At 38.6% G+C, this 12,151-nt stretch overlaps 2 gene segments (V, D, J or C); both read left to right on the forward strand.

The window, feature by feature from the left end:
• LOC106001011 overlaps positions 1 to 12,151 on the forward strand; it is a 263,455-nt gene that overhangs the window by 82,227 nt on the left and 169,077 nt on the right.
• LOC106001009 overlaps positions 9,669 to 12,151 on the forward strand; it is an 8,746-nt gene continuing 6,263 nt past the window's right edge. The window contains 2 exon segments of the V gene segment in view: positions 9,677 to 9,839; positions 9,964 to 10,331. Coding sequence covers positions 9,785 to 9,839; positions 9,964 to 10,274 — 366 coding nt within the window.

The following is a 12,151-nucleotide window of genomic DNA, read 5'->3' on the forward strand; positions in this document are numbered from 1 at the left end:
CCTGAAGGGAACATGTGCACACACCATATCCAGTTGTGGGAGGTGAGAGGGGGCTGCACTGTCAATGCTATCCCCAGCAGGGGCCCAGAGTCCTCTGCACTGAGCAGGTCACTGCTTGTGCTCAAAAGAACAGATTGGGTCCTGAGCTTCATGATGCTCAGGCTAAGAGTGAGGAAGGGCCATTGTTCCCTAGAGTTCTTTTTCAGGATCAGAATTTGAAATGATGAGTTAGACAAAGAAAGTATGTTTATACATGTGTTAATTTGATACATATGAACAATAGACATATTACTTCAGCATTCTTTCATTTTTGAAGTACTCCTATATGATTTTTTTTAGTTGGTGGGTGGGTTTTTTTTGTTTGTTTGTTTTGTTTTTTGTTGTTTTTTTCCAGTCCTGGGGCTTGACCTCAGGATGTAGGTGTTGTCTTTGAGATCTTTGTGCTCAAGGCTAGCATTCTACAACTTAAACCAGAACATCATTTTCAGCTTTTTTTCTGGGTAATTTATTGGAGATTAGTTTATTCCTGACCAGAGTGGATTCAAACCATGATCCTCAGATCTCAGCCTCCTTAGAAGCTAGGATTAGAGGAATGAACTACCAGAGCCCCACTTCCTCTATGTTTGAATAAGGAATGGAATATGGAATTAAGAATCTGTCCTGAGGACCCTGCTGAATCTCCTCCTTATACCAGCCCCTCATGAGCCAAGGGAAGAACCCTGGAGCATCCTTCCCACAGACTTAGCCCTGCTCTGAAGGCTAGGTCTCTCAGACCTTCACCTTGTCCCAGACCTCATTTACTTTCATGGCCCAGATTATAAACATGTTCCTTTCCTGAAGCTCTTCCTTCTATCAAGAAGACCAAAGAATATTCTTCTAGCCTCCCCCATCTCCCTGTTCTCAGCTTTATCTCTCAACCAATAACTCCATCCCTCACAGCCCAGAGCAATGTAACCCTGTCAAGATCTCTGGTTGGAGGCCATTGTCTCAAACTCTTCCAAGTATTCCAGTACCAAAAGCCTTTGTAGACTTGAAACCTGTAAGACACATTTTCACAGTTGCTAAAGCCAGACCTGGAGCATGGATCACGAGAATTTATGTGTAATTGCTAGAGCCTGTCTGCTTTTAACTCCACGCAAGTAGTTGTCCTTTGTCATTCTATTAACAATTTACCAGGTAGCCTTTATAATTTCACAGCACCTAGTTTCCTTTTACTTGTTTTATTTAGTACCAGCTTTGTCCTAGAGTGCATGGTAGAGAGAGCAAATCTCTTCCAGCAAAGACAGTGACAGAGATTGAGAGGACCATATGAGAAAAATAAAGGTTAAATTTAAGAGGAATGAGGGGAAGAGTATAGCTTTCGGTAGTAGGTTCATACATCATCATAAAAAGAAGGAAGAAGAACATTGTAAAATCCTTCCTGAAGCAGTTGTGTTAGCATGTGCTGCAGAGACCATTCATGTTTTAGGAGGAGAAGATGATCAAGTCAAGACTCAGATGCAGTTTATACAATAAATGGTAATGAAGACATCTCTGATTGGACAATGACTTATTTGTGGGCTCTGTGACTTGGAACAACTGTGTTGTCTTCTTGCACCCACAGCAGATGCTTCCATTTGTGATGTTAAGTTCCATGTGACTACTCTGCTGTTTGTCCTCAAATGTGACATCCTGCACTATACAATGCAGTGTGTCACCACATGCTGATCTCCATGTTGTGCAGCCTGCTAACTTAACTCTAATTCCACTTCCTATTGTCAGCTGTGCTTGATTCCTCATGCTGAAGATGTCCTATCCAAACAGTGTGGCTGCAATTTGTCCTCACTCTGACCACAGAGCATTTTATTCCATCTGTGTCTGTTTGGATCAAATGGCCTAAATGCATTCACTAAAAAAATGCTTTAGTAGCAGGTACTACTGGCTCATCCCAGTAGTTCTAGCTACTCAAGAAGCTGAGATCTGCTCAAGGTAATTGGAAGTCAGCCTGGGCTATGAGCTGCTTATCTCCAATTTACCACTAAAAAGCTGGAAGTGAAGTTACTCTGAGTTCAAACATCAGGCCAAGCACACACACAAAAAATCACTTACAACCTAAAATATATTGGTCATGAAAGATAATGCAGGGTTAAGGAGAACAGTGAACTTGAAGTAGAGTTCAGCCATTGGTTAAAGGTATTAGATACACAGAGAGAGAGTGGGGGGAGGGAGAGAGAGCAGCTTCCAGTAATTAAGATAGAAGACACAAATATCTTCCAAAAGTTTAGTGTATGTTATATTAAACAGAATTGCATGACATTTACAAAGCTAGATACGGAGCCACATGTATTCCTAAGTATAAAGAGGAAATACCTTTTATGATCTGTCCTAGAGAGAGGCAATAAATCAGAGCATTCAGAAGACAAGGAAATGAGTCATTTGTATTGAGTAAACAAGGCACCAATACAAACAGCAGAAGACACTCTATACATCTCAGATAAAAATAGTTTATTTCACATATAATAGTTTTCAAGAGTTTTATCTCTTATAAAACTTTTTGAATTATATATATTTCTCAATCTGGATAATAATGATTATCATTAACTATTTAATATGGTTCAGGGAATTAACCTGAATGATCTAGAATCCTGTGTCACAAAATTCACAGATACAAAATATAAGAAAAGTATAAAATTGACCTGACTTAGGAATGTTTATCTCTCAGTGACTGGCTTACATTAACATAAACAGTAAAGAAAATACTAAAAATACTAGCAAGTCTTGGACAATATGGGAATTAAAACATTTATTTTTCTCACAGGACAACATATTCTTTTCTCACATCACCAGGGAGAAACACATTATCTACAAGGAAATTGGACATCTGTGGTCTTTAGGTCTGTATTCTGTCACTGAAATCTGCCAGATTGCAGTTATGCTCAGCCCTCCCCAACTCCTGCTAATTTGCATGTGCCCAGAGCTCAGCCCACTGAACTGAGAACATCATAATAGGCTGCTCACACCCTGTGCAGGAGAAGGTTCCATTCAGCACACAGCATGGACATGAGGGCTCCTGCTCAGATCCTGGGGCTCTACAGTTTTGGCTCAAAGGTAAAGAAGGATAATGCTGGGGATTATTCATCTCATGGTTTTGTTGTTTGTTTTTTGTGTTTTTAATCATGAAAATACCATACAAAGGGGTTACAATTACATGGGCAAGCTAATGAGTACAGTTCTTACCAAGCATTGTTGCTTCCTCTTTTGTTTCCCTTTCCCATTCCTTCCCATCTGCCCCCCCCCCCGCCAAAGTTGTAAAGTTCGTTTTTTCAACATAATGTCTTATATATCTCATTGTTTCAATGGGACCACCTATATCCTTTTTTAAATGATTTGTTTTTTCCCTTATCCTCCACAAATTATACTAACATCAAATACAGTGAAAACAAGGGTTATACCATGTGGGAAGACATACGAAGAAACAAAGAAATATCTTATAAATATGTCAGAAATAATAGTGAGAAAGAAAAACAGCCTGATTCTTTCTGGAAGTACTTGGATAGCATAATTAATTAAATGCATAATGTTTTTCATGTTTCCGTTGTCAGGTGCAAGATGTCACATCCAGTTGACCTACTTATATGCATCTCTTGGAGACAGAGTTGTCATCGCTTGCAGGGCCAGTCAGCACATTAGCAATGAGTTAAATTGGTATTAGCAGAGACCAGAGAATGCTACAAAGTTTCTGATCTAATTTGCAAATAGATTGATCTCAAGGTTCAATGGGAATTGATCTGGAACAGAGTTCTCACACCATCAGCAGCCTGTGGCCTGAAGATATTGCCACTTTGTACTATGAACAAGATTATAGTAGACCTCCAACAGTGATACAAGCCATAACAAAAACCTCACAGGGAAGCAGAAGTGAGAGACTGGGCTGTCCCAGCTGCTCTTCATGAGCCTCCACCTGCTGACAGAGCTTCTCAGGTGGAGTCAGTCTTTTAAGGTGACTAGACAGTATTGGGAGGAAAGTCCTGGTGCCATCTGCACACCCTAACTCTCTGTCTTCCTTCTCGTGCAAGCAGCACATATCTGACATTGCCTCTTCTGACTTACAAAGAACACACATCTGTGATTATGTGTCGTCCAGAATGTGCTAAAATTTGTAGTCATTCAATAAAGAAGAAGCCTTTCTAGGTATGTCAAAGTAAGCTTTCAAAAGCAGGGCAACATAGTTTTCACAAAAGATTTTTGAAAAACAACATTGTAAAGAAAAAATTGTCATTAATTTTTTAAACAACTTGTGATTGACACATATAATATATTTTAAATACAGTAGGTTTTGGTATGTACACGTATTGTCAAATCATCTAAACAATGTAACTAACAAATTAGTTCTTCAACCTAAACATTTATCAATTTCATGTCATCAAGGGATTTTTTTCTTTACCAAAGAGATCTTTAAAAACCTTTTTCTAAACTAAAGGCAGATCTGTATATACCACCTGCATCAGAATCAACTCCAAATGGATCCAAGACCTCAATATAAAAGAGACATCTTGAAAATATTCCAGGAAGGAATAGGAGAAACTCCAGGGCTCCTTAGCACAGGCCGAAATTTTCTTAATACAGACCCAGAAACACAACAAATCAAAGAAAATTTGGACAAAAGAGATTGCATGAAACTGCAGAGCTACTGCATGGCAAAGGACATAGCAAGCAAGATCAATAGAAAGCTCACAGATTGGGAGAAAATCTTCACTAGCCATGCCATGGACAAGGGCCTCATATCTAAAATATACTTAGAATTCAAAAAATTAAATCCCCCAACAATGTATCCTCAAAGAAACAACAGCCTAATTAATAAGTGGGCTAAAGACTTAAAGAGAGACTTCTCTGAAGAAGAAATAAGAATGGCCAATAGACACATGAAGAAATGTTCAACTTCTCTAGACATAAAAGAAATGCAAATCAAAACAACATGGAGATACCTCTTCACCCCAATTAAAATGGCTATATTCAAGAAATCTAATAACAACAAATGTTGGAGGGGATGTGGACAAAAGGGAACCCTATTGCATTGTTGGTGGGAATGTAAATTTGTTCAACTACTTTGGAAAGCAGTATGAAGGTTCCTCAAAAGACTCCCCGTAGAGCTCCCCTATCATTGACCAATCCCACTTTTAGGCATATACCCAAACGATCACAAACAAGGCCATACTACCAGAACAACTATGTTTATTACAGCATTATTCACCATAGCTAAGTTATGGAACCAAGACACATGCCCCTCAGTAGATGAATGGATCAAGAAAAGGAAATCTATGCCTCCATAAAAAATGGCATCACCCCATTTGTTAGGAAATGGAAAAACCTGGAAAATTTATAAGTGGTGTAAGTCAGACCCAAAGAATCATAGGTCATATGGTTTCCCTTATCTGCAATAACTAGTCTATGCCTAGGACACGTAGAAGAGGTCAAAAGTTCTGTACATATGACCAGATAAGCTGATGTTAAGTGAAATGAACCCCAACATAGGGACACAATTTTTTTATATCCCTTGCTGTTCTTTTTAATGTACTTATAATGTACTATGTGATCTTTTTTGTTTATTTCTTTGTATGTTCTTCCCCCATAGAATTTGATTCCAGTGTTCTACAATTTTTTTATTTTAATTATAGCTTTATTGTCTTTAAGTAGTTGTACAAAGTGGTTACCGTTCAACCAATCAGTTTGTAAGTAAAAGTACAGTTATAAGTATGACACCCTTTCATCATTCTCCGCCATCCCTCCTAGGCCTCCCCTCAATACTCTTCTCTGAAACCTCACTCCATGTGTGAGTGACAGAGAGGCCTTGAGCCAAAGGAAGGTAGAACACCTGGCTGCACATTGAATGCACTCTCAATCCACACACCATGGAAGAAGCAGGAGGGACTTGTAGTGTAGGAAACCTGACCCATCACTGGCATTTGTCATGCTATATAGATAAAGGTAAGCCATTAGAGATTCAAACAATAAATTGGAAATGAAAAGTTTAAAAAAGATCAGTGACATCAGTAACCAACCACCAAATGCTAAATAGACTTCAAAGTAGTTATTTTATGGATTATAAATGCTAGGAATGTTTAAACATCATTGAAGCTTCTGATATTTGATCAAACACCTAAAAAGCAATATATGAAGAAAATAATAGAACAATTAAGGTCCTAATAACAATATGAAAGAGACCAAATGGGAATCTGAGAATAGAAAACACAATGACCTCACATGCTTGAGTTCTTAGTTAACACATCCTGATCATCCAAAGCGACTTCTTAGATTTCCATCACTGCAAACACCATCTTCAAAAATGAGTTCTCACATATTTAAGAATCCCTCTCATTGTTGCACCTAGATCCCCCAATGACATCTCAAATGCTAACCAATCCTCTGTCACCAAGAGATTTAAGGTGCCACAGCTCCCTCTGGGGGAAAGCTGAATTACCCTCAGTTCTTGAGCTCTCTTACATTTCCTCACAGTACCATGAGCGCTTGTAGACAAAAACCACTGATCTTACAGAACTCTCATTTTAATGTAAAGGCAAGACAATGAACAAATATTTCTCATGCTGTCCTGTTTCCTGAGACTCCAGCCACCCCACCCACCTGCTCCCCTTTTGCCACTCTCTCTAGCAGCACTATTACTCAAGGGAAGTGGGTAGTGGGCATCTTGGAACACATTTTGTCTTTTCACCTCTTAGCATGATTAGAATGAGAGAAGAAGAAATAAGTTAAAATTGAACATCTGTGGTTCATTAAATATATCCCGTGTGATCTCACTGAAGCCTATTTAACAAATTTATTTTCTGAATAATGATATTAATTTTTCATTCCATCATGTCCCTGCAATGGGAAATCAGCAAACACCCAGATGAGTAACATGAACCAGACCCTGACTCTCTATTCAAAACAAACCTTGAACCCTCTGTAAAAGAGCATCTTAGACCATTTTTAATATCTCTGTTAATGAAGAGAACCAATCTTCATTTTAAGTGATTTGTTCACAGGCAAAGGGAGAGAAATTATGTTTGATATCACTCTGATTCATAATGATATTTCCTTCAAACTGTAACTAACTTTCCTTCTTTAATCAAAACTCTTGGCCTTGGTCATAGATGAAACAATGGACATATATGTTTGCTCTTTCAATACATCTGTTATGCACTTTAGAGCTCTTACTACAAACAGCTATTATTGTCTGTAAGCAGTTTGGTTTTAAGGATGTTTAATTTAGTCCCACTGCAGGACAGCTGATTTGCCTGTTTGAGAATACATTCCCTGGGCAGTGATTGTCTCCTGCATTTGTCCAAGTTGATCTTACCTGTCTTGACCTCATGGAGAGAAACAGATCCTAGTGGTAGGAAGAAGCCTGTGTATGGCAAGGAGTATACACAGTCCTACAATTTGTTAACAACAAGGAAAAACCTTCTCCTAATTACAGAAGTAGGACAGAGGAGGACAGTAGAGACAGGTAGGGAAAAATCATATCTTGCTATAACAAATGAACTTCTAGATTAAGTTTTGTTTGAGCTTCCTCCTTGAATTACCTTTTGTTTCTCCATTCTTCTATAAACTGAAATCTCTGCCTATTGTCAGTGAAATATTGCCAAATGATGAGCAAGTTATAATGGAAGAATATATGTTATTTTGCATACTATTGTGTAAGGAAAATCACGATATAATCATGGTCTTATCATTCTTAGTGACTGCACAGCAGCCATGTTTCTGATCATCTCTCAAACTAGATTCATGCAATTTTCCTCCGGGTTATATTCAGTAGTGCATATATGTGAGCAAAGTCCAGAAGTGCCACTGTGTTCTTTTTATGGTGACTGTCAACAGACCCACAGTTTGAATCATCATTACTGGTGATCTTCATTTCAATTCTAGACTAGGTGTTGGCTGCCAGATTTCTCTGCTGTATAACAATTTTTTCCCTTTTGCAATGTATGAAAATGTGTGGAGAAGTTTTGGATCATTTTAGAATATCCCATTTCTTATGAAAATAACATAGCGAATCCAAGGGTTAACAGTTGATTTAATGCTGTATATTAGCGTTTATATGGTATTCAAAATCCCTTGAAATTGTGCCGTGGGCATCCCTTGCTACCTGATTCTCTCCATTTTTCCTTTACCTCGCACACAAGGAATTTTTTTTGTTTTTGGCACAAAATGGTCCAAAATTATCTTACACTTTCATAGCTTTGATTAAAAAAATCAATTATTTCCACAAGGGTCACTTTTTGCATTTATTGGAAAAAGTTTACAGGTGCATTAGTGATGGTGCTATCTATTCATGGAACTAGAGCATCATTACTTCTAGACTGTGAAAAATTACCCATCCACACATTCATTCATCTAGTCTTATACATACATACATATATGTGTGAGTTTATGGTGATTTCCCCACCTACATGTACAGCAATAGATTATTCTTAAACACATTCTTAGACAAAGTTCTCTTGTAGTTAGATTACAATTCTTTCCCTCAAGAGTATGACTGTTGGCTCCATTGATCCCTCATGAATTTAGCAACATGATCAACTTTTTGGATGATGAGAAACACCAGCTGTCACTGTCACTTACATGATTATAGCATACTCCCCCCTCACATATTTGCTCATATATTACTCAGACTGGCATAACACTGCTGAGATGAGTCAACTTTGCATCCCATGCAGTAGTGACTTCTGGACCCTGACAACTGCACAGGCCCATATGGATGCTCTTTCTCCCCGGCATAGACAATCAGCTCTCTTCACTCTTGCTTCTAAACCCCATGTTGCCTCCTCTCAATATGGATGATATTTCCATGTACTGCTGGCTCTGGATTCTGTTAAAAATTCCAACATGATCTTCTTTTCTATGTTTCTACTCGCTCTACTTGAGCCCAATATCTTTAACCCAGCTGTTAAACACAATGTTCTCTTCTCAAATAGAAGAGACTACCAAATGAAAGGAATATATGTAGGTTTAGGCAACTCAGTAGGCTTCAGCATAACCCAAGTTTATCCTTCTTTTCAAGGAGAATCTCTGATTCAAACACAGTAGCTTTGGTTAAGATGTTTAAAACCCAGAAGGAATATGAAGACCTCAATAATGGACATTATAAACTATACACAACCCTAGGATGGTGGAAAAGATTGTTCAGGTTTGAAGAGAAGAAAATGGCTTGCTTTTATGTATCTGCTGATGCAAGAAATTCAGAGTTATAGGAGAAAGAGGGCTGTGCTGCACAATTCACAAGTTTAACGATTTCCTAATCAATGCAATAGCTTCACATTCTTATTTCATCTCTAAGGATCACATCACAGGGCAGCAGTGTTGACAAATTGCCACATAAAGATGATCAGTGAATCAGAGCAATTCCCAAAATTCCTGCTCTGGATAATAAATGCCTGTGCCAAATGAGTGTTGTACAAACGTCTGTAAATTTCTGGAACTAACCTTTTGATGGATAGGTCTTGTCTAAGATAAAGAAATAAAAAGAAAAGAGACTTTTATCCTCAATGGGATCAGTGGTGTGCTCCACCTACAGGAAAGAAATGTGCTGATTCTCTTTTGTGGCTACAATATAGTCTGTTGCCTGACCTAAGTCTCCTGAGACTCAAATTTGTGTAGACTTACTGAGATGATGCAGCCATACAGTTGTGTTTAACCTTGTCCAGATGCTGATGATTTGCATGTGCCAGCAGCACAGCCCACTGCCCTCAGGACTTCTTCATAGGCTGCGCATAGTCGGTGTAGCAGTCTGTCCCAGTCAGCACACAACATGGACATGAGGATCCCTGCTCAGCTCCTGGGGCTCCTGTTGCTCTGGCTCCCAGGTAAGGATACAGAATATTGGGCATTAAAAGTCCTCAGTGTGATCCAAGATGCTTTACTCTTCAGGAGAGCTTTCTTATCATTAGGTTAATAATGTGGATATTTGTTTCATGTTTCCCCTGCCAGATGCGAGGTGTGACATCCAGATGACCCAGTCCCCATCCACCTTGACTGCATCTGTAGGAGGCACAGCCACCATCACTTGCAGAGCCAGTGGAAACATTTATGGCAATTTAGCCTGGTACCAGCAGAAACTAGGGAAAGCCCATAAACTCCTGATCTATAGTAGTAGTAATTTGGTATCTGGAGTTCCATCCAGGTTCAGTGGCAGTGGATCTGGGACAGATTATTCTCTCACCATCAGCAGCCTGCAGCCTGAAGATGTTGCCACTTATTACTGTCAACATTATTATGGTTACCCTCACACAGTGATATAAGCCATGACAAAAACCTCCCAGGGAAGCAGAAGTGAGAGCCTGGGCTGCCCCAGCTGCTTCTCCTGGTGCCTCCACCTGCTGACAGAGCTGCTCATATATAGACAATATAGACTTGAAGAGTGTGAATTGTGTCAACAGTTGATATTCATAGAACAACAACACAAGTAATAGATATTCTAAGCAGCAATGGTTTTGTGTTATTGTTATTGTCAGTCTTGGGGCTTGAGTTCTTTGGCTCAATGTTAGCACTGCAACATATTGAGCCACAGTTCCATTTCTGGTGTTCTGGTGGTTAATTGGAGCTAAGAGTCTCAAAAAGTTTCCTGCCCAGGCCAGCTTTGAACTAGGATCATGAGATGTCAGTTTCCAGAATAGCTAGTATTACATGTATGAGCTACCACCAGGATTGTTTATAATACAAAGAACAGATTCATTGCTTCAGATTTTAGTCGTTACTTCTCTGGTATTTATTGTATTAACATATTTTAGCAGTGTCTAATAATAAGATTCTGGGATTCTCCACATAAATTTATTATGAACATTGATCACGTCCTTCTATTTTTCCCCTGTGCTCACCCTCCTGCCTCCTGACCTGGAGCTCTTTTCAGGCACACATAATTATTCTTCTATTTTAATTGTTTTAAGTTTGTTTGAATGAGAAAGACCATACATAATGGCCTTTTGTTTTGCCTGTTTTAACAGAATGTCCTTCAGTTCCATTCATTTTGCTGTGGATTACAGGATTTCATGTTTCTTTATATATGTTGTATACATGTATACATACCCATATATATATATATATATATATTAAACAGACATACATACACATATGGACCAGTTCATCACTACTTTCTAATCGTTTCTAGGACAATTGATCGATTTCAAATTTTCTCTAGTGATAACAGTATCACAATAAATCTACATATGCAGAAATTCCTTTATAAATATCACTTTTGTATGTTGGCTTTATTTCCTTCAGATGTTTACCCAGGAGTGAGGTAGCCAAATCATCTGGTATGTCTCTTTTTACGTATTTTAGTAACTTCCATACTGTCCTCCATATTGGCTATGCTAACTTGCATTCCTGCAAACTGAGTTTGCCTAGTGCTGAAAGGGAGTTTAAAGGGACATGGGAGTGATGTCTGGTCTCCCAATCTGCTTAACCTTCTCTATTGGATCACATCATTACACATTTTTCTGTTCTGTTCTAATTTATCCACAAGCAACAATGTAACAGTGTATTAAATCATGTAGTTAAACACAGATCTAGTCTTAAAGGAAGATCTGGGGAACTTGGATTGTGGAGATTTAGGAAGGAAAAACATGGGTCCCATATGTAATCTGTCAGTAGTCATCTTTTATTATACATTTTTAATTGTAAAAATACTGTACAGAGGGGTTATAGTTACATGAGTAAGGTAAGGAGTACATATCCTATTGAGCATTGATACCTCTTCCTTTATTTTTCCCTACCAGCCCTTCCTTCCCCAAGTCCTCAACTAATTCCCCCCCTTCGTCCCCCCCGGCCACCCCTCCTCCCACAAAAGTTGTAAAGTTCATTTTCAACATTGTGTCTTGTAGATCTCATTGTTACAATGGGTCAACCTCTATCCCTATTTACACATTTTTTGTTTTTCCCTTCCCCTCCGCAAATTAGAAGAATCCATATACAAGATGCAGGGCACCAAAATAAAATACAGTGAAAACAGGGGTTATACCAGGGGGGAGGAAAATACCAATGAAACAAACAAAATCACATAGTACATTATACATACATTATAAACAATAGCAATAAAGAAAAAAATCATAAATGAGAAGTTTGACAACTTCCAAAGGACTCTGTATGAGCGTGAAAGGGAGAAAGAGGAGGCATCCCA

Source organism: Dipodomys ordii, unplaced genomic scaffold (genome assembly GCF_000151885.1).
Source record: "Dipodomys ordii isolate 6190 unplaced genomic scaffold, Dord_2.0 Scaffold258, whole genome shotgun sequence".
NCBI lineage: Eukaryota > Metazoa > Chordata > Mammalia > Rodentia > Heteromyidae > Dipodomys > Dipodomys ordii.